Source organism: Gopherus evgoodei, chromosome 8 (genome assembly GCF_007399415.2).
Source record: "Gopherus evgoodei ecotype Sinaloan lineage chromosome 8, rGopEvg1_v1.p, whole genome shotgun sequence".
NCBI lineage: Eukaryota > Metazoa > Chordata > Testudines > Testudinidae > Gopherus > Gopherus evgoodei.
In genome coordinates, this window is record NC_044329.1 from 199,675 (window position 1) to 221,680 (window position 22,006).

The 22,006-nt window shown below is 46.2% G+C and overlaps 1 protein-coding gene across 5 annotated transcripts in view; it reads right to left on the minus strand.

Annotated features, from left to right (window-relative positions):
• The window catches only part of KDM3B (lysine demethylase 3B), a 114,505-nt gene that overhangs the window by 18,053 nt on the left and 74,446 nt on the right, over positions 1–22,006 (minus strand). For 4 of the 5 annotated variants that reach the window (XM_030571481.1, XM_030571483.1, XM_030571484.1 and 1 more), the window contains exons 12-15: positions 15,596–15,703; positions 14,867–14,994; positions 9,947–10,226; positions 1,575–1,831 (exon numbers count right to left, since the gene is read on the minus strand). In XM_030571481.1, the coding sequence (XP_030427341.1) occupies positions 1,575–1,831; positions 9,947–10,226; positions 14,867–14,994; positions 15,596–15,703 (773 nt within the window). The remainder of the gene's footprint in view (positions 1–1,574; positions 1,832–9,946; positions 10,227–14,866; positions 14,995–15,595; positions 15,704–22,006) is intronic. The other variant, XM_030571482.1, reaches the window with a different exon arrangement.

Here is a 22,006-nt window from a genome sequence, read left to right on the forward strand (position 1 = left end):
TTCAATTCACTGGAAAGTTTTTGAGGCAAGGAAGATGCAAGTGAAACTGAAAGAGGCTGTAAAAGTTGTGAATTTTAATAAAGGAAAGCCTAGTACAGGCCTCTTTGATACCTTACATAAATAAATGGGTACTTGACATTGGCCATTCCCACTCCATATTGAACTTCACTGGCTTTCATGTAGCAAATTTTTTAATCGACTGTTTGAGCTCAGAGAAGCAACAATAGATTTTTCTTGATGCATTTGGCTCTACTCTTGTGAATATTTCACTGACCAGCACTGGCTTGCTCTGAATGCTTCTCTTCAAGAGCAGAATTTTGTACCCCTCATTGCTAACTGTCAGGGGGGCCTGGTTCAGTACCTGTATGGAAAAGGTTGAGAACCACTGTTTTAATCATATGGATACGGCACTTAATCTTAAGTGTGCCCTATCTGTGCATTTCAAGAGCAGCAATGAAAACTGCCAATTCTCAGAGGAATAGGAAGAAACCATAATGCACCTCATCACAGTGTTGCTAGGGAGAGTATGTGATTAAGGAAAATGGGGTGAGTATAGGACATTCCTTCCTGACCCATGAAGCAATCCCTTTGCTTTGAAGCATGTAATGATCACCTGCATCATCTTAGTCTGAAAAACTACATATATTCTTAATGTCAATATTTTCAAAGCCTTTTAAAAATCTATTCACAACTATTGGCCTTGGTTTTCTGTGGCAATGAACGCCTCTCCCTTTTAACACATTCCATTCTTCTCTCCACCAATGGCAAACAACTTAAGTTGTTAAGATCACATCTTCCCTAACTGATGCAAAGTTCAAGTATCCTACTATAAATATTAGACAGGCACTATATCCTTGTTCTTCATTTGCATTATCTGTCTGCCACCAGCTATCAGCATAATTTGAGTACCGTCCACATTAAAAAAAACAAACAAACAAACAAAAAAACCAACAGCAACAGCTAAGTCCCTAGTGGATTTCATGGAACCTCTGGCTTTTCTTTTTGGAGTAAAAAGTCCAGTTGGAGTAGCATTTTTGGTTTTGATTGTTTAGGTTTTCTTCATTAATTTTTTGGGGGCAGAGGTTTGTTGGAGTTGGTTTTTTTAGTAGAAGGGTGTACGTCAATGTGGTGTGTCGTTCTTTGGAAAGAAAGGTGTTTTAAAGAGGAAAGTTTTGCATTGTTTCTCATGACACTCAGATTCTAGATTTACCTAATCACCTCTAGAAGTTCGCCTCATAGCTTGATCCGCACAACCAACACCAGAGATAAAATGGACTTAAATAAAGCAGGACCTCTGAGAAAAGACTGCTTCTAAACCAAGCTTTTATGGGGAAGCAGTACCTAACTAACTGCTTCCTCCCTCGCAGAATTTCTCCATGACTGCACCAGATGAAGCCCCATAAAACTAACTGTGTTAAATCTTACAGCTCTTTTGAAAAATAATGCTTTTGTTTCTACCACATGTTCCAAAATAATTCTGTTCAAAATATAGATAAAACTGACAGACCCTTAGGAATTCCCCTTAGAACAGTCCCCTTTGCAGGAAAAAAGGCAGGAAAGACAACATTACTCACCGTGGAAGCTGCAGAAAAGACTGGAGGAAAAGGAATTCCTGTATCTAGTGGGACCTGGGGCAGCTTTCCTGGCCCAGAGTGTAGCAGGTCTCTGAGACTGGAGCCTTCAGCTTTGTTACTAGATGCAACTGGGCCCAATAAGAGACTATTAAACAGTTTGGGGGTTAATGGAGAAACCTTTGTACTGGAGTTGAAGGAATCCAATCCAAAGGGTGAATGGGATTCTTTATTGAGCACTGATCTCAGGGATCCAGCTTCTGTAAGGAAGATAAATCACAACTGGGTGAGACAAACATCATTAAAGATCCACAAAAGGGGAAGTCCTGTGAAGATGACTGTCCAAGTATTATCCTCCAATATAACATGGCTATAATCCTGTGACAAACCACAGTTCAGTTTACCTGGATGTTAAGGCTCAAGAACGATATTCGACAATACTAGATGAGGCACTAAGGCATCTTTTGTAAACTTAAGCATCCGGTTCTAGCTATGCCTCACCAACAGCCTTAATACATCATGGTAGGATAAGAATTTGAAGGGTCCAGTAGACCCTTCCAAATTAGTTCTGGATTCTTCAGAACGAACACAGAACCCTGTTATAACCTTAGTCCCAGATTCTGGACCTTAGCGTCCAAAATTTGGGGGTTAGCATGAAAACCTCCAAGCTTAGTTACCAGCTTGGACCTGGTACTGCTGCCACCACCCAAAAAATTAGAGTGTTTTGGGGCACTCTGGTCCCCCTGAAAAACCTTCCCTGGGGACCACAAGACCCAAATCCCTTGAGTCTCACAACAAAGGGAAATAATCCTTGTTCCCTTCCCCCCTCCAGGTGCTCCTGGAGAGATACCCAGACACAAGCTCTGTGAAACTACGCAGAGTGATTCCCCCTCTCCGTTCCCAATCCTGGAACAAAAGCACTTTCCTCTTCACCCAGAGGAAATGCAAAATCAGGCTAGCAATCCAACACACAGCTCTCCCCTTGATTTCTTTCTCCCACCAATTCCCTGGTGAGTACAGACTCAATTTCCCTGAAGTAAAGAAAACTCCAACAGGTCTTAAAAGAAAGCTTTATATAAAAAGAAAGAAAAATACAAATGTTCTCTCTGTATTAAGATGATACAACACAGGGTCAATTGCTTAAAAGAATATTGAATAAACAGCCTTATTCAAAAAGAATACAAATCAAAGCACTCCAGCACTCATATTCATGCAAATACCAAAGAAAAGAAACCATAGAACTTACTATCTGATCTCTTTGTCCTTACACTTAGAAACAGAAGACTAGAAAGTAGAAAGTACTTCTCCAAAGCTCAGAGACAGCAGGAAGACAGACAAAAGACTCAGAGACACACTTCCCTCCACCCAAAGTTGAAAAAATCCAGTTTCCTGATTGGTTCTCTGGTCAGGTGTTTCAGGTGAAAGAGACATTAACCCTTAGCTATCTGTTTATGACACGCCCCCCAAATTGCAGACAGTGGGGAAGCTCACTGGCGGCAATTTCCTTCTAGAACTTGAAAATAAACAGATTAATACAACACATGCACCTTTACATATACTACTAAGTATATAACTAACAGACTTTTACATTTTAAGAACACTTTTTAACTACTGGACTCTGGGAAACTCTCACGGGAGAGTGCATCAGCAACTTTGTTAGAAGCTCCTGTGATGTGTTGAATTTCAAAATCAAAATCTTGGAGAGCTAAACTCCAACGAAGAAGTTTCTTGTTGTTCCCCTTGGCAGTATGAAGCCACTTTAGTGCAGCATGGTCAGTTTGTAGTTGGAACCGCCGTCCCCAAACATATGGGCGTAGCTTTTCCAGGGCGTACACAATGGCATAGCATTCCTTTTCACTGACTGACCAGTGACTTTCCCTCTCAGACAGTTTCTTGCTGAGAAACACGACAGGATGGAAGTTGTGATCTGTTGCTTCCTGCATGAGTACTGCTCCTATACCACGCTCAGATGCATCCGTGGTTACTAGGAATGGCTTGTCAAAGTCCGGGGCCCTGAGCACAGGGTCCGACATGAGCGTTGCCTTAAGCTGGGTAAAGGCTTTTTGACACTCATCAGTCCACTTAACGGCATTTGGCTGGGTCTTTTTGGTCAGGTCGGTCAATGGGGCAGCGATTTGGCTGTAGTGTGGTACAAATCGCCTGTAGTATCCGGCCAAGCCTAAGAAGGATTGGACCTGTTTCTTTGACCTTGGGACAGGCCACTTTTGGATAGCATCCACCTTGGCCTGTAGGGGGTTTATGGTTCCTCGACCCACCTGGTGCCCCAGGTAAGTCACTCTGTTTTGGCCTATTTGACACTTTTTGGCCTTAACAGTTAGTCCTGCCTGCCTGATGCGCTCAAAGACCTTTTCCAGGTGTAGTAGGTGTTCGGGCCAGGAGTCTGAAAAAATGGCCACATCATCGAGGTAGGCAACTGCAAATTCTCCCAGTCCAGCTAGTAGACCGTCTACCAGCCTCTGGAAGGTGGCGGGTGCATTTCGAAGGCCGAAAGGAAGGACATTGAATTCATACACCCCCGCATGGGTGACGAATGCTGACCTCTCCTTGGCAGGTTCATCTAGCGGTACTTGCCAGTACCCCTTGGTTAAGTCTATTGTAGAGATGAACTGGGCACGTCCCAACTTTTCCAATAGCTCATCAGTACGTGGCATTGGATAGTTGTCCGGACGAGTTACAGCATTTAGCTTACGGTAGTCCACGCAAAAGCGTATTTCCCCATCTGGTTTGGGTACCAGAACCACTGGAGATGCCCATGCACTGGTAGATGGGCGGATTATACCCATTTGTAGCATGTTCTGGATCTCCCGTTCTATAGCAGCTTGGGCATGAGGAGACACCCGGTAGGGTGGGGTTCTGATTGGGTGAGCATTACCTGTATCAATGGAGTGGTATGCCCGTTCAGTCCGTCCTGGGGTGGCTGAGAACAATGGGGCGAAGCTAGTGCACAGCTCCTTGATTTGTTGCCGCTGCAGACGTTCCAGGGTGGTTGAGAGGTTCACCTCTTCCACGCCACCGTCTTTTTTTCCGTCGTAGTAGACACCGTCAGGCCACTCAGCATCATCTCCCTGGACTGTAAACTGACAAACCTGTAAGTCTCTGGAATAGAAAGGCTTGAGAGAATTAACATGGTACACTTTAGGCTTTAGTGAGGAATTGGGAAATGCTATGAGGTAGTTTACAGCTCCCAGGCGCTCTTGGACCGTGAATGGCCCTTCCCATGATGCTTCCATCTTATGGGCCTGTTGCGCCTTCAAGACCATAACCTGGTCTCCTACCTTGAAGGAACGTTCTCTGGCATGTCTGTCATACCAGGCCTTTTGCTCTTCTTGAGCATCCTTTAGGTTCTCTCTAGCAAGGGCTAAAGAGTGTCGGAGGGTGCTTTGTAGGTTGCTTACAAAGTCCAGAATGTTAGTTCCTGGAGAAGGCGTAAACCCCTCCCATTGCTGCTTCACCAACTGTAATGGCCCCTTAACCTCGTGACCATACACAAGTTCAAATGGTGAAAACCCTAAACTGGGATGTGGTACAGCCCTGTAGGCAAACAGCAACTGCTGCAACACTAGGTCCCAATTATTGGAGAATTCGTTGATGAATTTTCTTATCATGGCCCCCAAAGTTCCATTGAACCTTTCCACCAGGCCATTGGTTTGATGGTGGTACGGGGTGGCAACCAAGTGATTCACCCCATGAGTTTCCCACAGTTTTTCCATGGTCCCTGCCAGGAAATTAGACCCTGAATCTGTAAGGATGTCAGAGGGCCAACCTACCCTGGCAAAGATGTCTGTTAGGGCCAGGCACACAGTGTTAGCCCTGGTGTTGCCTAGAGCTACTGCTTCTGGCCATCGGGTAGCAAAGTCCACTAAAGTCAGTACGTACTGCTTTCCTCTGGGCGTCTTTTTTGGGAAAGGGCCCAGAATATCCACAGCTACTCGCTGAAATGGGACCTCAATTATGGGGAGTGGCTGGAGAGGGGCCTTGACCTGGTCTTGAGGCTTTCCCACTCTTTGGCATACCTCACAAGACCGGACATACTTGGCAACGTCCTTGCCCATCCCCTCCCAGTGGAAGGACTTCCCCAACCGGTCCTTGGTTCGGTTCACCCCAGCATGGCCACTGGGATGATCATGGGCTAAGCTTAAGAGCTTCCCCCGGTACTTAGTTGGAACCACCAACTGTTTTTGCGGCTGCCATTCTTTCCGGTGTCCACCAGAAAGAATTTCCTTGTATAAAAGTCCTTGGTCTATAACAAACCGGGATCGATTAGAAGAGCTGAGAGGCGGTGGGGTGCTCCGTGCCGCCGCCCAAGCTTTCTGAAGGCTGTCATCTGCTTCCTGCTCAGCCTGGAACTGTTCCCTTGAGGCTGGGGACACCAGTTCTTCCTCAGACTGTGGACTTGGGCTTGGTCCCTCTGGAAGCGATGTAGGTGATGGGGTTGTTTCCGTTGCTGGTGAACCGCTCTCCGCTGGTGCACCTGAGGGTATTTCAGGCTCTGGCTGAGCCTTTTGGGTATGGCTGTCTTTTGCTTCTGCCAGTTCTGGCTTGCTGGCGCCCTCTGGCGTTGAGTTTGAAGATGTGGTTGCACTTGCTGGTGCTGGTTGTTGTTCCAGTTCCGGGCCTGGGACTGGAGATGCTGCGGCTGTTTCAGTGGTAGGCATGGAATCCGGGTCCACTGCCTGTGTCTGGGTCTCTGGTAACACAGACGGGGCTTCTGTGGACAGCTCAGGAACAGGAATGGGTCTGGAAGCTTGCCTGGTTTGGCTACGGGTAACCATTCCCACTCTCTTGGCCCGCCTCACCTGGTTGGCCAAGTCTTCCCCCAGTAGCATGGGGATAGGATAATTGTCATAGACTGCAAAAGTCCACATTCCTGACCAGCCTTTGTACTGGACAGGCAGTTGAGCTGTAGGCAAGTCTACAGCTTGTGACATGAAGGGGTAAATTGTAACTTTGGCCTTTGGGTTGATGAATTTGGGGTCAACGAAGGATTGGTGGATAGCTGAGACTTGTGCCCCCGTGTCTCTCCACGCAGTAACCTTCTTTCCGCCCACTCTCAAATTTTCCCTTCGCTCCAAGGGTATTTGAGAGGCATCTGGGCCTGGGGATCTTTGGTGTGATGGTGGTGTAATGAATTGCACTCGCATGGTGTTCTTGGGACAGTTGGCCTTGATATGTCCCGGTTCATTACACTTAAAGCATCTTCCATCTGATGGGTCACTGGGCCGAGGTGAGTTACTGGAGACTGGTGAGGTTGAAGGGTAGGGTATCTGTGGCTTTACTTGGGTGGTATGGAGGGTCTTTGGCTGTCCTCGGTTGTAGGGTTTATGGTCTGTGTGCCCCCTGGGGTAATCGTTCCCCTTGACAGTAGCTTTTTTGCTTTCTGCCAGTCCCATCCATTTGGCTCCAATCTCCCCCGCCTCAGCGATAGTTTTGGGATTTCTATCTTGTATGTACCGTGTGATGTCTTCAGGAACACCATCCAAGAACTGCTCCATTTGTATGAGGAGGTTCACTTCTTCCAAGGTTTGAATGTTGTTTCCTGTTAACCAGGCCTCATAGTTTTTTGCAATGTAGTAGGCGTGTTTGGGAAATGACACCTCTGGTTTCCACTTTTGGGTTCTGAAACGCCGACGGGCATGATCTGGGGTTATCCCCATCCTGTATCTGGCCTTGGTTTGAAAAAGTTTATAGTCATTCATTTGCGGCTTGGGCATTTCAGCTGCCACCTCTGCTAAAGGTCCACTGAGGTGTGGCCTTAATTCTACCATGTACTGGTCTTCGGGGATGCTGTACCCAAGACAGGCTCTTTCAAAATTTTCCAAGAAGGCCTCGGTGTCATCACCTGCCTTGTAGGTGGGAAATTTCCTGTGCTGTGGAGCAATAATTGGCGCCGGGTTGTTAGGGTTGGCTGGCACATGCAGCCCAGCTTTTGCCATCTCCAGTTCATGTTTTCTCTGTTTTTCCTTCTCTTCATTCTCTTTTTGTTGTTTTTCCATTTCTTTTTGTTGTTTTTCCATTTCTTTTTGGTGCTTTTCCATTTCTCGGCGGTGGGCCAACTCTTCTTCTTCTTGCTTCCTTCTGTGGGCCAACTCATCTTCTTCTAGTTTTCTTTTGTGTGCTGCCTCTTGGGCTGCCTGTTCTCTTTGGAAGGCTGCCAGTTTGATGCTTTCTTCCTTTTCTTTTATCTCCATCTCTTTTTGTTTTATTTCCAGTTGTCGCCTGTGTTCAGCTTCTTTTAATTGGTCTTCGGCCTCCATTTTTGTCCTGGTAGACATGGTTCCTGTTTTCTTGTGTTGGGGTGCCCTCCGGTGTTTCTCTTTTGAACTGCAGGCTCTGTTGCCTCCTGAAGTCTGCCTAGCAACAGTGCTTTTTTCCCTTTCTCTCTCTAGCTAATGTTCAATGAAGGGAAACCAGAAAAACCACTTTATTTGCATGCATATAGAGTGCTGGTATGACTCTCAATGGGAGTGCTATTGCATGACAAAAGACCCTTAACAGTCTTCTCGCTTAACATGCAAACCACAAACTGCTAGAGAGAGCAGAAAAAAAATTCTCTCTGGTTCCCTTTTAAAACCAAACTGTTTCTCTCTGCTAAAAAGCCCTTAGCAGAGAAAAGAAAAATATAATATTCCTACTGGCTTCTGGATTCTGTCTATCTCCCGCCACTGCCACCATGACATAACCTTAGTCCCAGATTCTGGACCTTAGCGTCCAAAATTTGGGGGTTAGCATGAAAACCTCCAAGCTTAGTTACCAGCTTGGACCTGGTACTGCTGCCACCACCCAAAAAATTAGAGTGTTTTGGGGCACTCTGGTCCCCCTGAAAAACCTTCCCTGGGGACCACAAGACCCAAATCCCTTGAGTCTCACAACAAAGGGAAATAATCCTTGTTCCCTTCCCCCCTCCAGGTGCTCCTGGAGAGATACCCAGACACAAGCTCTGTGAAACTACGCAGAGTGATTCCCCCTCTCCGTTCCCAATCCTGGAACAAAAGCACTTTCCTCTTCACCCAGAGGAAATGCAAAATCAGGCTAGCAATCCAACACACAGCTCTCCCCTTGATTTCTTTCTCCCACCAATTCCCTGGTGAGTACAGACTCAATTTCCCTGAAGTAAAGAAAACTCCAACAGGTCTTAAAAGAAAGCTTTATATAAAAAGAAAGAAAAATACAAATGTTCTCTCTGTATTAAGATGATACAACACAGGGTCAATTGCTTAAAAGAATATTGAATAAACAGCCTTATTCAAAAAGAATACAAATCAAAGCACTCCAGCACTCATATTCATGCAAATACCAAAGAAAAGAAACCATAGAACTTACTATCTGATCTCTTTGTCCTTACACTTAGAAACAGAAGACTAGAAAGTAGAAAGTACTTCTCCAAAGCTCAGAGACAGCAGGAAGACAGACAAAAGACTCAGAGACACACTTCCCTCCACCCAAAGTTGAAAAAATCCAGTTTCCTGATTGGTTCTCTGGTCAGGTGTTTCAGGTGAAAGAGACATTAACCCTTAGCTATCTGTTTATGACAAACCCTTTTGCAGGATTTTAAATGCAGTAGAGAACACTACTGTTGATTAGGCCTATAGAACTAAGGAAACATTTGTGAACATGAAATTGAAAAGCGAAAACAGAAGAGATTTTCTGGGATTGTTAAAAAAAGTCTATCACTGATAACCATGAACAAAATATAAAATTGTGTGCTATAATTCCTGTACTTCTAGCTATGTACAGTATAGAAGAGCTAGCCCACCCTGTCTTGAATGTAATGCTGCCTTTGTGAATAGGTCACACTCGACAGTTATATCCTGTAAGACATATTTCTGCAATGAAACTTTTTCTTTCCTGATGTTTAGTTGTGTGTCTGTTTTTCTTTTTTAAATCTTCAGCTGGAACACCCATTCCTTAAGCACACCTTCAGCCTCTAGGTGCTTAGGAAATGCACTCTTTATATTGCAAGCCAAACACTAAAATTAATTTTAGTTACTTTATGGAAACTGGTGCTAATTCTTATCTGAAGTGAATGTTAATCAGACTTTACATCAGGAGATCATTTCTACATACTCTCACAGAAAAGACAGCATATATAACAGAATGGGTACTGGATAAATATGCCCACCCCTCCAGCCTCCCTCCCTACTCCCATATCCCTCCAGCTCCTGCATGTATGTTACTTCACAATCTCTTTCAGGAGGTTTCTACATGGTTACCCCTATTTAAATAAAAAAGATCCAAAGAGGCAAGTGCAGAGGAACAACCCTGGTCTTCCCTAAGCACTAGGGACTCCCTCCCAGGATGGTAACCAAGCAGCACTCCCTTGCTCCCAAACATTAAGGGGGAGAGCTTTTCCTCACCTTTTGTTTCTTCTTTTGCTTTTTGTGTTGCTAAATCTGCAAGCCAGTGCAAGGCTGATGAGGGGGATGTTTCTGGATACAGTGGCCTGCTAGATTTTGTTTCAGTGGGGTTGCTCACTGGCGAGGTCTCTGTTTTCGCAGACTCCTCAGTTCTTCCATCTGTGGCCTCAGGTTTAGGATCAGCGTCCATTTCTAGCTGCCCCAACCCTACTGCCCCTGCCCCACTGGAGAAGGTGCCCTCACTTCCAGAGGCTGATGCACCAGGATTTATACTGGGAAGCTAAAAACAAAAAAATATATAACATGCTGCAGTCAAATGCTGACTTTGGGAAGGGAATTACATTTTTGATGGACCGGGAGGAAAAAATAAACCAGACAACAACAATATGACATAGTGATAATCTATCATAAGGGTGGGCTGTGAGGCTGGTAGAAGGCTTAATATGTTTTATCTTAAAAGAATGTGGAGATTATTGATTTTCTAACTACAAAGCCATAAGATCCTTGAAATGGCTTGAAGACCTTCATGATTTGAATGTTCAGTGACCAATTAGATCTGTACTTTTATGAATGCATTTTTGGAAGTGAATATAATGTAATGTACAATTTTTTTTTGTGTGTGTCCATTGCTCCAGCTCTCAGTATGCTATTTTATACTGTTAATCTGGAGCAGGCCTGCATGCATCCATCTCTATCACCTAGCACAATGGAGCCCCAATTCCAATAAATATGGAGATTGTGGGGAGTTGAGAAGGGCAAAGTAACATTGAAACCACCCCCCCCTTTTTTTCCCCCTTATCCACTCATCAGCTCTTGTCACATGTTTAAACAGTCCTTGCTGTAAAGAGCTCACAGTTTATCATATACCAAGGACAATGGGGGTCTGATACCTAACTGGTCTTTAGTTGCTACATAACACATGAGGATATATTTATGAGCAGTCTTTCTGCATTACTTCGTGTTTTTATTTTATGGAACAGGCATCTGGGGATAGGTGCCCATAGTCCCATTTTAGAAATCTGAATAAATATTTCATACTGGCAATAAAACATAGGCACATAAGAAATGCCAGACTAATCAGATCCACACTTCATCTAATCCAGCATCCACTGATTTAAACAAAGGCATTATAGGATTTTCTATACTATTCTCAATCCCATTTCATTCCTGCAGCTGCACACTGAGCGGGGGTTTTCATTAAGTGAATAGGAAATAATAAATGCCTCTCTCTGATGTACTATTTTTCCATCAATAGATCTCAAATCACTTTACAAAGGTAAGCATCGTTATCTCCCCAGTGGCCAAGTCAGGAATAGAACCCAGGACTCCTGAGTCCCAGTCCAGTCCTCTATCCATGAGACCCCACTGCCTCTTCACTAAGCTCTACAACAGGGGTCTCAAACATGCGGCCCGCAAAAGTTATTTTCTGTGGCCCGCAACCTCCTCACGGGCCCCCTGTCATCTCCCAGCATTTACCTAGAGCGGCTTTGCCCCCGCGCTGCTCCGGAAAGCGGAAAGAATATGAGGGAAGAGGCGCACAGGGGCGCGTGTTGATGATGCTTCAGGCACTGCCCCCAGCAGCTCTCATTGGCCGCGGTTCCCCATTTCTGGCCAATGGGAGATGCTGGGGGTGGTGCCTGAAGCAACAGCAACACATGCCCCTGTGCCCTTGCTTCCCCCAAGTTCCGACCACTTCCCAGAGCAGCACGAGGGCGATGGGGGGGGGCGGGGGAAACAGGTAGGCAGGGAGCCTGCACTGCCCCCAGTGCATGTCGGGCCAGAGCCCGCCCCGAGCCCCTCCTGCAGTCGAACCCCCTGCCCTGAGCCCCTTGCCACACCCTGCACCTCGACCCCCTGCCACACCCCTCCTGCACCCCAAACCCTGAGCCCCCTTCCGCACCCCAACCCCCTACTGTACCCTGCACCCTGACCCCCCTGCTGCACCCTACACCCCTCCTGCACCCCCCTGGGGCAGGGAGGGGACGGAATTAGGGTGGGGATTTCGGGGAAGGGGTTGGAATAGGGCAGGGAGGGGTGGGAAAAGATGGGGCAGGGACGGGGCCCCATGGAAGGGGTGAAGTGGGGGCAGAGCTGAAGGCTGCAGGGGGGAGGTGTCAGTAATGCGGCCCTCAGGCCAATGTACTAGTCCTCATGTGGCCCTCATGGTCATTTGAGTTTGAGACCCCTGCTCTACAATGATACTCAGGTCCCTCTCCACAGTTATTTAGTTTTAGAACCTTGTAAGGTCCTTTGCAGTTTAATTTTTTCCCTGCATCTTGCAGACATTGAGCTTCATTTGTCATCATGCTGCCTATTCACCTAGAGTGGTTAGGTCTCTCAACTTCCTAACAATCTTCTCAGACTTATTTAAATAACTAACTATTACAAGAAAATTTTGCTCTCTCACTACTCACTTCCCTTTCCAGATCATTAATAAAACGTATTAAACACTGGACTTATTACAGAACCTTGTGGCACCCTGATGTTAATCTTTTGCCAGGATGAAAATTAACTATTTAATTCCACTCTGACTTATGACAGTACTGTAGCTTATTTCTCAGTAATGATTATTTTCCTTGGCTGTCTCTTGAGTGGGTCTTTATCAAAGGTCTTTTAAAAGTCTAAATTGTTACAATCAACCGCTTCTCCTTTATCCATGACTGTACTGAAACACTCAGAGAATTCTAACCGATTAGAGAGACAGTTTTTCCTTTACAGAAACTGTGCCAGTTAGACTATTATATCATGACTAAGTCTGCAAGTTTGTCACGTAGGTCAAGGATTCCATGACTTTCTGTGACCTCTATGACTTCCGCAGCAGCCAGTGCACCTGGCCCGGGAGCCGCCCATATAGCTCAGGTAGCCTTTGGGCCAGTCACACCGGCCACTGCTGGGGCAGTCTTGAGCCACCACGCTCCCCTCCCCCAGCAGCAGCATTAGTTTGAGTGTAGGAGAGGGCAGAGGCATGGGATGGAGTGAGGACTCTGGACAGCGCTTACCTTGGGGGGCTCCCCGGAAACAGCAATTTTCCTCAGCTCCTTGGCGGAGGTGTAGCCAGGCAGCTCTGCATGCTGCCTCTGCATGCAGGCAAGCTCTCATTGGCCGTGGTTCCCGGCCAATGGGAGCTGCGGAGCCAGTGCTTGGGGTGAAGGCAGCACGCAGAAGTGCCTAGCCACACCTCCGCCTAGGAGCTGAGGGATGGGGATGTTGCCGCTTTCGGGGAGATGCGGAGCCAGGCAGGAAGCCTGCCAGCCCTGTCAACTATCCCCATTCCCCCCCCCTGCACCAGCGGAGGTCCTGGGCTGTGCACTGCCACCCCGCTCCCTCCAAGCACCCGTGGCACCCCCAGGCGACCCCCTAAGATTTAGTCAGGGGTATATAGTGCAAGTCATGGACAGGTAATGAGCTTTGAATTTTTGTTTACTGCCTGTGGTTTGTCCATGATGTTTACGAAAAATACCCGTGACTAAAACATAGCTTTAATCATAACCAATAAAACATTATACTATTCTATTTTTAATTATTGGTTTCAATCAATTTGCGAAGTACAGATATAATGCTTACTAGTCTGCAATTCCCCAGGGTGCTCTCAGACATTTTTCTTAAATATAGGTACAACATATTTGCCACTCTCAAATCCTCTAGGACTGTAGCTGTTTTTAATGAGAGATTACATATTTTTGCTAGGTGGCCTGGTGACTTATTTTAAATCATCCGTTTGTTCCAGCACCTTTTCTTCTGACACCTCAGTCTCTGATAGTACCTCACCTTTATTTTACAGAAAAGAGCAGGTTTGAAGTAAATATCTCTAATATGCACTGCAGAGAAGATTGATGCAAAGAAATCATTTAGCTTCTCAGCAATATCCTCATACTTTCTGGCACTTCTAATACGCCTCTCACATTTCCCTGGTGTAATTTATACTCATGTTTAATGATTTCACTAGGGTCAGATATTCAAATGTGGAAGGATTTGTTTGGCTCAAATAGCGCCTCTTAATGTACCATTTAGCCATAATGGTTTATCCCTTGGCTTCTTCATTTCCTTTTTGTTCATCAGTACACATGCCTTTTAAGACTTACTGTTTTTTAAGTAGCATCTATGCCACCTCTAAAGTAAAGGAAGTAAACAGTCTTTTTGATTAACCTTCTCATTTTATTGAAGTCTCCCTTCTTAAAATTTAGTGTCATTTTTTGATACCCTTTCTCCCCCTAGGATGCTGAAACTACGTAATTATAATGTGGTCACTATCACTTTGGGGCTCAAGCTACTATCCCTTCTTGAATTAACTCATTTGTGTTACTTAGGATTAAGTAGAGAATAGTGTCTTCTCTTGTGTGTTCTAGAACTGTCTATTCCAAGAAGCAGTCAATCATTTCAAGTGTTAAGAATTGTTTCTCAAAACTTTGTCCTGCTGTGCTATTTTACTGCTTATATATGGATGTTTGAAGTCCCCCATCATCATCCTGCTAATTTTACCAAAGAGACAGCAAAATCTACGCATATGTCAAATCAGCATAATATTTCAGGAAGCCATGAGAAATAAAGGAAATGCATTATGGAATATTCCCCATTGTACTTTTCCTTCAAGGTTTTAGCAGAGATACCATAAGCCTTTTACCATAACTTCTAAAGAAGAAAAAACAAGCCTAGCACAGACATCCAGCTAGCAAAGATTGGGCACGACATGCTCCTCACCTCAACAAGTTTCTGGGTGCCAGCAGTTGCGATGCTCTGCGATAATCCTGACTGAGTCAAGACATCCAGCAGAAGCCACTGAGATTCTAAGCCCCATGTTATACAGAGGTCAGACTAAATGATCTAATGGCCCTTTTTGGCCTTAAAATCTATGAATGCAATATCCAGAGTCCACAAAGGTGAAGCACAGGAATTCTATCCAGGGATTTCCAGCTCACATACCTGTGACATCCCATTTGTGACAGCAGGTCTTAACACAGATTTGTTTTGTCGGTTAATACATGGACAGTTGGCTTTAATTCCCCATTTGCCTCTGGCTGCATGTACCATGTCTCCTATATTGTAGAGAGCTAGGAAGAAAGTTACAAGTTTTAATATATATGCCCATAAAAACTATGAAGTGAGGCCTTGACTGAACTTCAGGACCAGTTTTTCCTCCTAGTCTAGTCACAACAAGAATCCTAAATGTTAAGGTTTCATGATCAAGATACATGTGTTAATCTGATAGTGCTGCATAACTATGCACACATAACACTGGCTTTCAAAATCCAGAGACGTCATTATAACACTGAATACTTTTATTTTCCTTCAGAGGACAAGAGCACTAGTACCGTCCTCACAAATTAAACTGCATTTGATTCATATCTTTTGAAAAGACTTCTGAAAATTAAAACAAGAGTCATGTACTTCATATGTCTGCAAATCTTAGGAGCAGCATATTGGAAATGTTTTATCACCTTGTATTAGCAACTCATTCTTATCTGCACTATTTTCATCTTTTTCTCCCCACCTTTCTCCAAGAGAATGTCTCCCCCCCATATTACCGCCTCCCTGATCCCTCTCAGATAAGGAGACAACTAGAAAACAAAACTATCACACTGCCTCCTCTCCTGCCTCCCAAAATAAGGAAGAAGATATCTGGAAACCAGAAGGAAGCAGTTCAAGTATTACCTGTTCCAGGGATGATCTGTGTTGGCATAAGATTCTCCGGTTCATGGGACTGCCCCTTTGCACACTTCAACCATGAGAAAACTTCCTCATCACCAATCTCCTCTGTTTCTGAAATGGACAGAACCAGGTCATTTACTACCCTGCAAAAGTCACTGAAGCTTTACAGAGCAGCAAGCTGTTTCTGTATGTATTTCTTCACTGCAACAGTTAGCTCAAGTTAGGCCTGATTTACACTTAAAATTTAGATAGACATAACTACACTGCTCAGAGGGTGCATTTGGCATAGTTATGCTAACCTAACGCATGGTGTAGGCATGGTGTGGACAAAAGAATGCTTCCATCAACCTAGCTACCACAGTGATAGAAAAACCCCTTCCATAGCTGTAGAAAGCATCTGCCCTACAGCACTACAAGACCATTGCCACAGCGCTGTAGCTGTGCTGCTGTAACACAAGACTTGAATATACTTGTTACTCCACTCCAGCTAGCCTAGCTTGCATATCCTGATTGAGCAACCACACTACAAAACACTCAAATTACAGACGGTGATTTGATTAGCAGCTGATGAACTGTTGTAACTCAAACTGCTGAATCCCCACTGCATTACTAGCTGTAATTTGCTTCCTCTGCAGTACAGGAACCAGTTGATTTGAGTTCAAAGCACTATTTAAGCTAGGTATTTCTGCACGTGGACAGCAGTCTGGTTAGTGGCAAAGCTAAGTTATCCCTTGAGCTAACAATGCAGTGAAGACAATCTCTATGTGACTATTTGTTGCTTCAGTTTAATCTCAGAGCTGCAAAGAACAATGGATTAACCACCTCCCAGTTTTGGTGAGCACAAAGTTTTGTGAAATGGTAACTCAGGGATCTGCAGTAAAAGTCAATCAATACAGAACCCACATCAACTTCTTGGTTCCCACTCTGCCCACTCCAATTCATACAAAAACAAAGCTGCTAAATCATGTTGCTTTGATCACAGCACCTCCCATTAGATAGATTCCAGCTTCTATTCCAGCTTAGGGTTAGTCTATAAGGTGCCACAGGATTCTTTGCTGCTTTTACAGATCCAGACTAACACGGCTACCCTCTGATACTATTCCAGCTTCTAATCTTTAAAGCTCTTCAAATTCTATCCCTTGCTGCTTAATTTGTCACATTCCCATTCCTCCAGTCAACGGTTGACAGCCTTGCCCATCCATTTGCCTACTTCCTCCCTGCTGTGCCTTGCACAGAATGCCTTTTTTGAATTGATTTGCAAAGCAGCTATCCTTCCACCTTCAAATCTCTCAAAATCTACTTCTGCCATGATACCTACCAGATGCCAGCCAATTAACGATGACTGGGTTGAAAGGCAGTCTGAGAGACAAGAAGTTTATTTTAAAAGCCTAATTTTGAACCATCAAGTTGTGCCCACCATATCAGCCTATTTAACAGCATGAATTTATAGTTATGCCAATACAAGAACTAGGGGTCACCAAATGAAATTAATAGACAGCAGGTTTAAAACAAATAAAAGGAAGTTCTTCTTCACGCAGCGCACAGTCAACTTGTGGAATTCCTTACCTGAGGAGGTTGTGAAGTCTGGGACTACAACGTTTAAGAGGGAACTGGATAAATTCATGGTGGCTAAGTCCATAAATGGCTATTAGCCAGGATGGGTAAAGAATGGTGTCCCTAGCCTCTGTTCATCAGAGGATAGAGATGGATGGCAGGAGAGAGATCACTTGATCATTACCTGTTAGGTTCACTCCCTCTGGGGCACCTGGCATTGGCCACTGTTGGTAGACAGATACTGGGCTAGATGGACCTTTGGTCTGACCTGGTCCGGCCGTTCTTATGTTCACTCCTCTATCTCCCATTTCATACTCCACTCATGGCATCATATCTTAAACTTAATTCCAAGATCTTTTGGACAGGGATTACATATCTAGTCTGTTTGTATAGCACCTACCACAACAGAGATCTGTTCCTAACTGAAGCTTTTAGACACTACTCCAACGCAAATGATTTATAAATATATATACACACCCCAAATAATTGTAATTATTTAAGCTTTTTTATTAAGTGTGAGAAGAATGCTTATTCAATGAAGGTTACACTAAGCAAATCATACCTTGGAGCAGCCACACACAAAATCTGATTGTCTGCCCGTGGTGAGCACTGAAATAATTCATATTTTACTCTCTTCACACTAAGAGAACGGGCACTACCTACATGCCCAGGAATAAAATAGGATGTCACCATCCTTTGACTTCAGGGGAAAAAAAACCAAAACAACCTCTGCCACAATGCAAAACTAATTACTAGAATCAGAAATTGCTATACTGGATTGAATCAGTGGTCCATCTAGTCCAATATCCTCTCTCCAAAGATGGTCAGTTCCGATTCTTCAGGAAAAGGTGCAAAAAACCCTATAGAAGATAGCTATAGAATAATCTGCCCATAGGCAGTTTCCGGCTAACCCCCTCACTGTTACAGGTTTATTTATATTCTAAAGCTTCAGGGTTTATATTGCTTCCAAAACTCTTGATTTTTATTTATTTCAAACTGTTAAACCAGGGGTGGGCAAACTTTTTGGCCTGACAGTCACATCTAGGTTGGGAAATTGTATGCAGGGCCATGAATGTAGGACTGGGGCAGAGGGGTGGGGTGCCGGATGGAGTGTGAGAGGGGGTGCAGTATGCAAGAAGGGGCTCAGGAGTGCAGGAGGGGTGCGCAGCAAAGGGCTCAGGGCAACAGGGTTGGGGGGCAGGAGGGGTTCAGGTGCAGGCTCTGGCCCAGCCCCACTTACCTTGAGCAGCTCAGGATGGCAGTGGCACGCAGCGGGGCTAAGGCAGGCGCCCTGCTTGCCCTGGCCCCGCGCCGCTCCCGTAAGCGACTAGCATGTCTGGCAGTGTCTCCTGAGGGTGGTGTGGGGCAAGAGGCTCTGTTGTGCACTTCCCTCACCTGTAGGTACCACCCTGAAGCTCCCATTGGCCACGGTTCCCCATTCCCAGCCAATGGGAGCTGTGGGGGGTAGTGTCTGCAGGCAAGAGCAGCACACCAAGCCCTTTGCACCCCTGCCCCTGTGGGCTGCCAGGAAGTGGTGCTGCCTGCTTCTGGGAGCAGCGCAGGGCCAGGGCAGGCAAGGATCCTGCCTTAGACCCATGGTGCCAGGGGGATGGCCATCCCGCGGGCCAGACTGAAACCCCTGACAGGCTGTATCCGGCCTGTGGGCCATAGTTTGCCCTCCCCTGTGCAAAACTCTTGGCCTCATGGACTTGTGGCAATCAGTTTCACAGGCAAATTTTGTGTTATATAAAAAAATATTCCCTTGTACCCATTTTAAACTTGCTGCCTTTAAATTTCAATGCCCCCCTGTTTTAGAGAAGAGCCAGTAGGCCTCCATTCCTCTGACCATCTTACTGCCTATGAGGAGACAGGAAGAGGTTGGCTTGTTCAGCCTAACAAAAAGAGAGGGGGGGGGAATACAATTGTTCTCTATAAATACACTGGGAGTGGGACAGGGATAAACACCAGGGAGGGTGAAGAGTTATTTAAGTTCAAGAACAATGTTGGCACAAGAACAAAGGAGTATAAACTGTCCATGAAAAAATTCAGCCTGGAACTTAAAAGAAGGTTTCTAAACATCAGAAGAGTGAGGATCTGGAACAGCCTCTCAATAGAAGTTGGGGGGGGGGCCACCCCACTTACTTAGTTTTAAGAGTGAGCTGGACAAATTTATAAATGGGATTGTATGATGGCAGTCCTTGTGACTGGAGGGGGCGGGGAGGAGGCGACAGCGGCTTGGAAGTCCTTGAGGTCCCTTTCCGCTTATGTCCCTAAATCTCAGGCAGCAGCCAGTCACCTGCAGGGGTCAGGAAAGGTTTCCCTCCCCACACACAAATGTATCTGTTGGGTTTTTTTGTCTTCTTCCTCTGAAGCACAGAGATAGCCTCAGCTGAAGATGGGACTTTTGACATGGCACCAAACATTCTCACAGTCACATGTTCAGGATCTAATTGTTTGCTATATGTGGGGTCAGGAAGGCATTTTCTCCTGGTCAGATAGGTAGTGACCTTGGGAGGTTTTCACCTTCCTCTGCAGCATGTGGGTCATTTGACAGGATTATCTGGGTATAACTAAATTAATTTCTTGACTCTGCAGGGGCCTCAGGCACTGTGCAGCTTGGACCCTCCTATTCTCTGTTTGTGGCACATAATAGTTTAGTCTCCTGTAGGCTGTGATATTTTGGGTTAGCGTGCAGGTCCTGGGTGGGGTTTGTGGCCTGTGATATACGAAGGTCAAATTAGATGATCTGTGCTGTTACGACTACCAGCAGAGGCACTTTCGCCAGCTCTTGGCAGTAGCGGGTGCAGGCAGTGATCCAGAATGAAATCCTCTGAGCAGACACTGGGCAGCCTTTCATCCTGTCTGCCACTGCAACGAACAGCTGTGTAGACCTGCGAAACAGCTTTGTCCTGTCAATGTGGAAGGCAGGTACCCTCCTGACGTCCAGGGCACGTCACCTGCATTCCGCTTCGGATTTATGAGGCTTTGGAAAGAAGACAGGTCAGTATATGTCCTGGCTGGTACGAAACTGGGAAACTACCTGGGGCAGGAAAGCTTGGTGCAACTGCATCTGCATCTGCATCCTATCCTTGTAGGATACCACACAGGGCGATTCTGAAGTGAGTGCCCTGATCTCAGACATCCTGTGTGCAGACATCATTGCAACCAGCAACGAAACCTTCCAGGAGAGAAGAGGAGAGCAGGAAGCCAGAGGCTCAAAGGGGGGGCCCCATGAGCTGCGACAGCACAAGATTCAAGCCCCCCTAGCACCTAGTGGTCCAAGAACCCACAACCAGATTGCATGGTAGGGACAAAGACACTGAGGAAAGAACAAGGTGGATCTGGGGAGCTGACTGGGACGCACCTCGAGCGCACCTTCAAAATGAGTGCTTCTGACCCCCAAGATGCTTTGCCGGGGTGTACGGGGGAGTGGGAGGAGGAAGGGTGGCGGCGATGACTAAAGCTTGTGTCTCTGCCCCTTCTTGCAGACCCCTGTCCAGGCTGCCAAAGCCTTGGCAGTGGCCAGAACTGCTTCCTCACTGATTGTGGCATATGCAGACCTAGGGAGCGAAGGATGGCCAGAGTGTCCTTTAGGCCATGCAGCCTTGCGTCAGTCTGCTCTGCAAAGAGACCTCTCTCATCAAATCGGAGATCTTGAATTGAGGCTGGCATTTCCTGCAACAGACCAGCAGTCTGAAGCCAGGAGCTGCACCTCATGACCACTGCTGATGCAACCACCCTAGCCAGCAAGTCAGACATATCCCATGTCATTTGGAGGGAGCACCTCGCTGCTGTAGTACCCTCCTCCACCAGGGTATCAAACTCTTGGGCCAAGTCCTGGGATAGGGACTCCTTGCACTTATGGAGGGAGTCCCAAATTGTATCTGCCCAAAAGAGCCTTGTGGTTCACCAGCCAGAACTGAAGGCTGGCAGTGGAATAAATCTTCCTCCCAAAAAGGTCCAGTCTCTTGGCCTCTTTATTTTTGGGGGTCAAATTAGGGTGCCCCTGTTTGGCCTTCCATTTGGCTGCAGAGAGGACCAGTGAACCTGGAGGCGGGTGGGTTTACAAGTACTCGAACCCTTTGGCTAGGAAGTGGGAGTTATTGATGGTGGAGTTTGCCAGTTGGCCTTTAAGATCCCCATCATGCATCATGGGCAGCAGAAGTAGATACCGAGAGTGCCTGTTCAGCCATCTCCTCCACCTCCACACCCATCACTTCTCAGCCACCCATCGAAGCACGGCCTAGTGCTCTTGCCTCTCTGGATGGCTCTTCAGGGGTTAATGTGTTCACAATGGGGTCATCAGACTCAACCAACTCCTCAGCCTGTAGCCCCATGTTATGGGCAACCCTGCGCAACAGTTCTTGGTGTGCTCTATCATCAACGAGGGGGTGGCCCGGTGGACAAAGACCCCACCACCACCTGATCCAGTGAGGATGATGACAAAGTCCTAGGCGGTCCCAGGCCCTCCTGTCCCTCTGGACGTGTTCTGCTCGGTGCCGTGCTGTTCGTCACGGACAGTGGCCTTGGTGTCAGTGGTGGATCCAGGACCTGGACGGGGCTCTGCACCGTGGAAAGAAGTTGTCTTAGTGCCTTGAGGCGGGGATAGTGCCGAGGTGGTAAAGGGGTGTGTCCTTCTGAAGTTACAGACTGGGAGTCCCTGAAGTAAAGTGCCCTGGGCCTGGTGGCATGACCATGGATCCAGAAAAGCCATTGCACAGGCTCCTGCCACAGCACCATCCCCACCTCCTGCCTGTAGCAGCGCTGCTCTGGTGGCCCAGAGCCAGCTGGTGATGGAAGGCTGTCCCCCAAAAAAGGGGATAGAGAATAAGACTGAGAATATTTTATTACTCTTATATA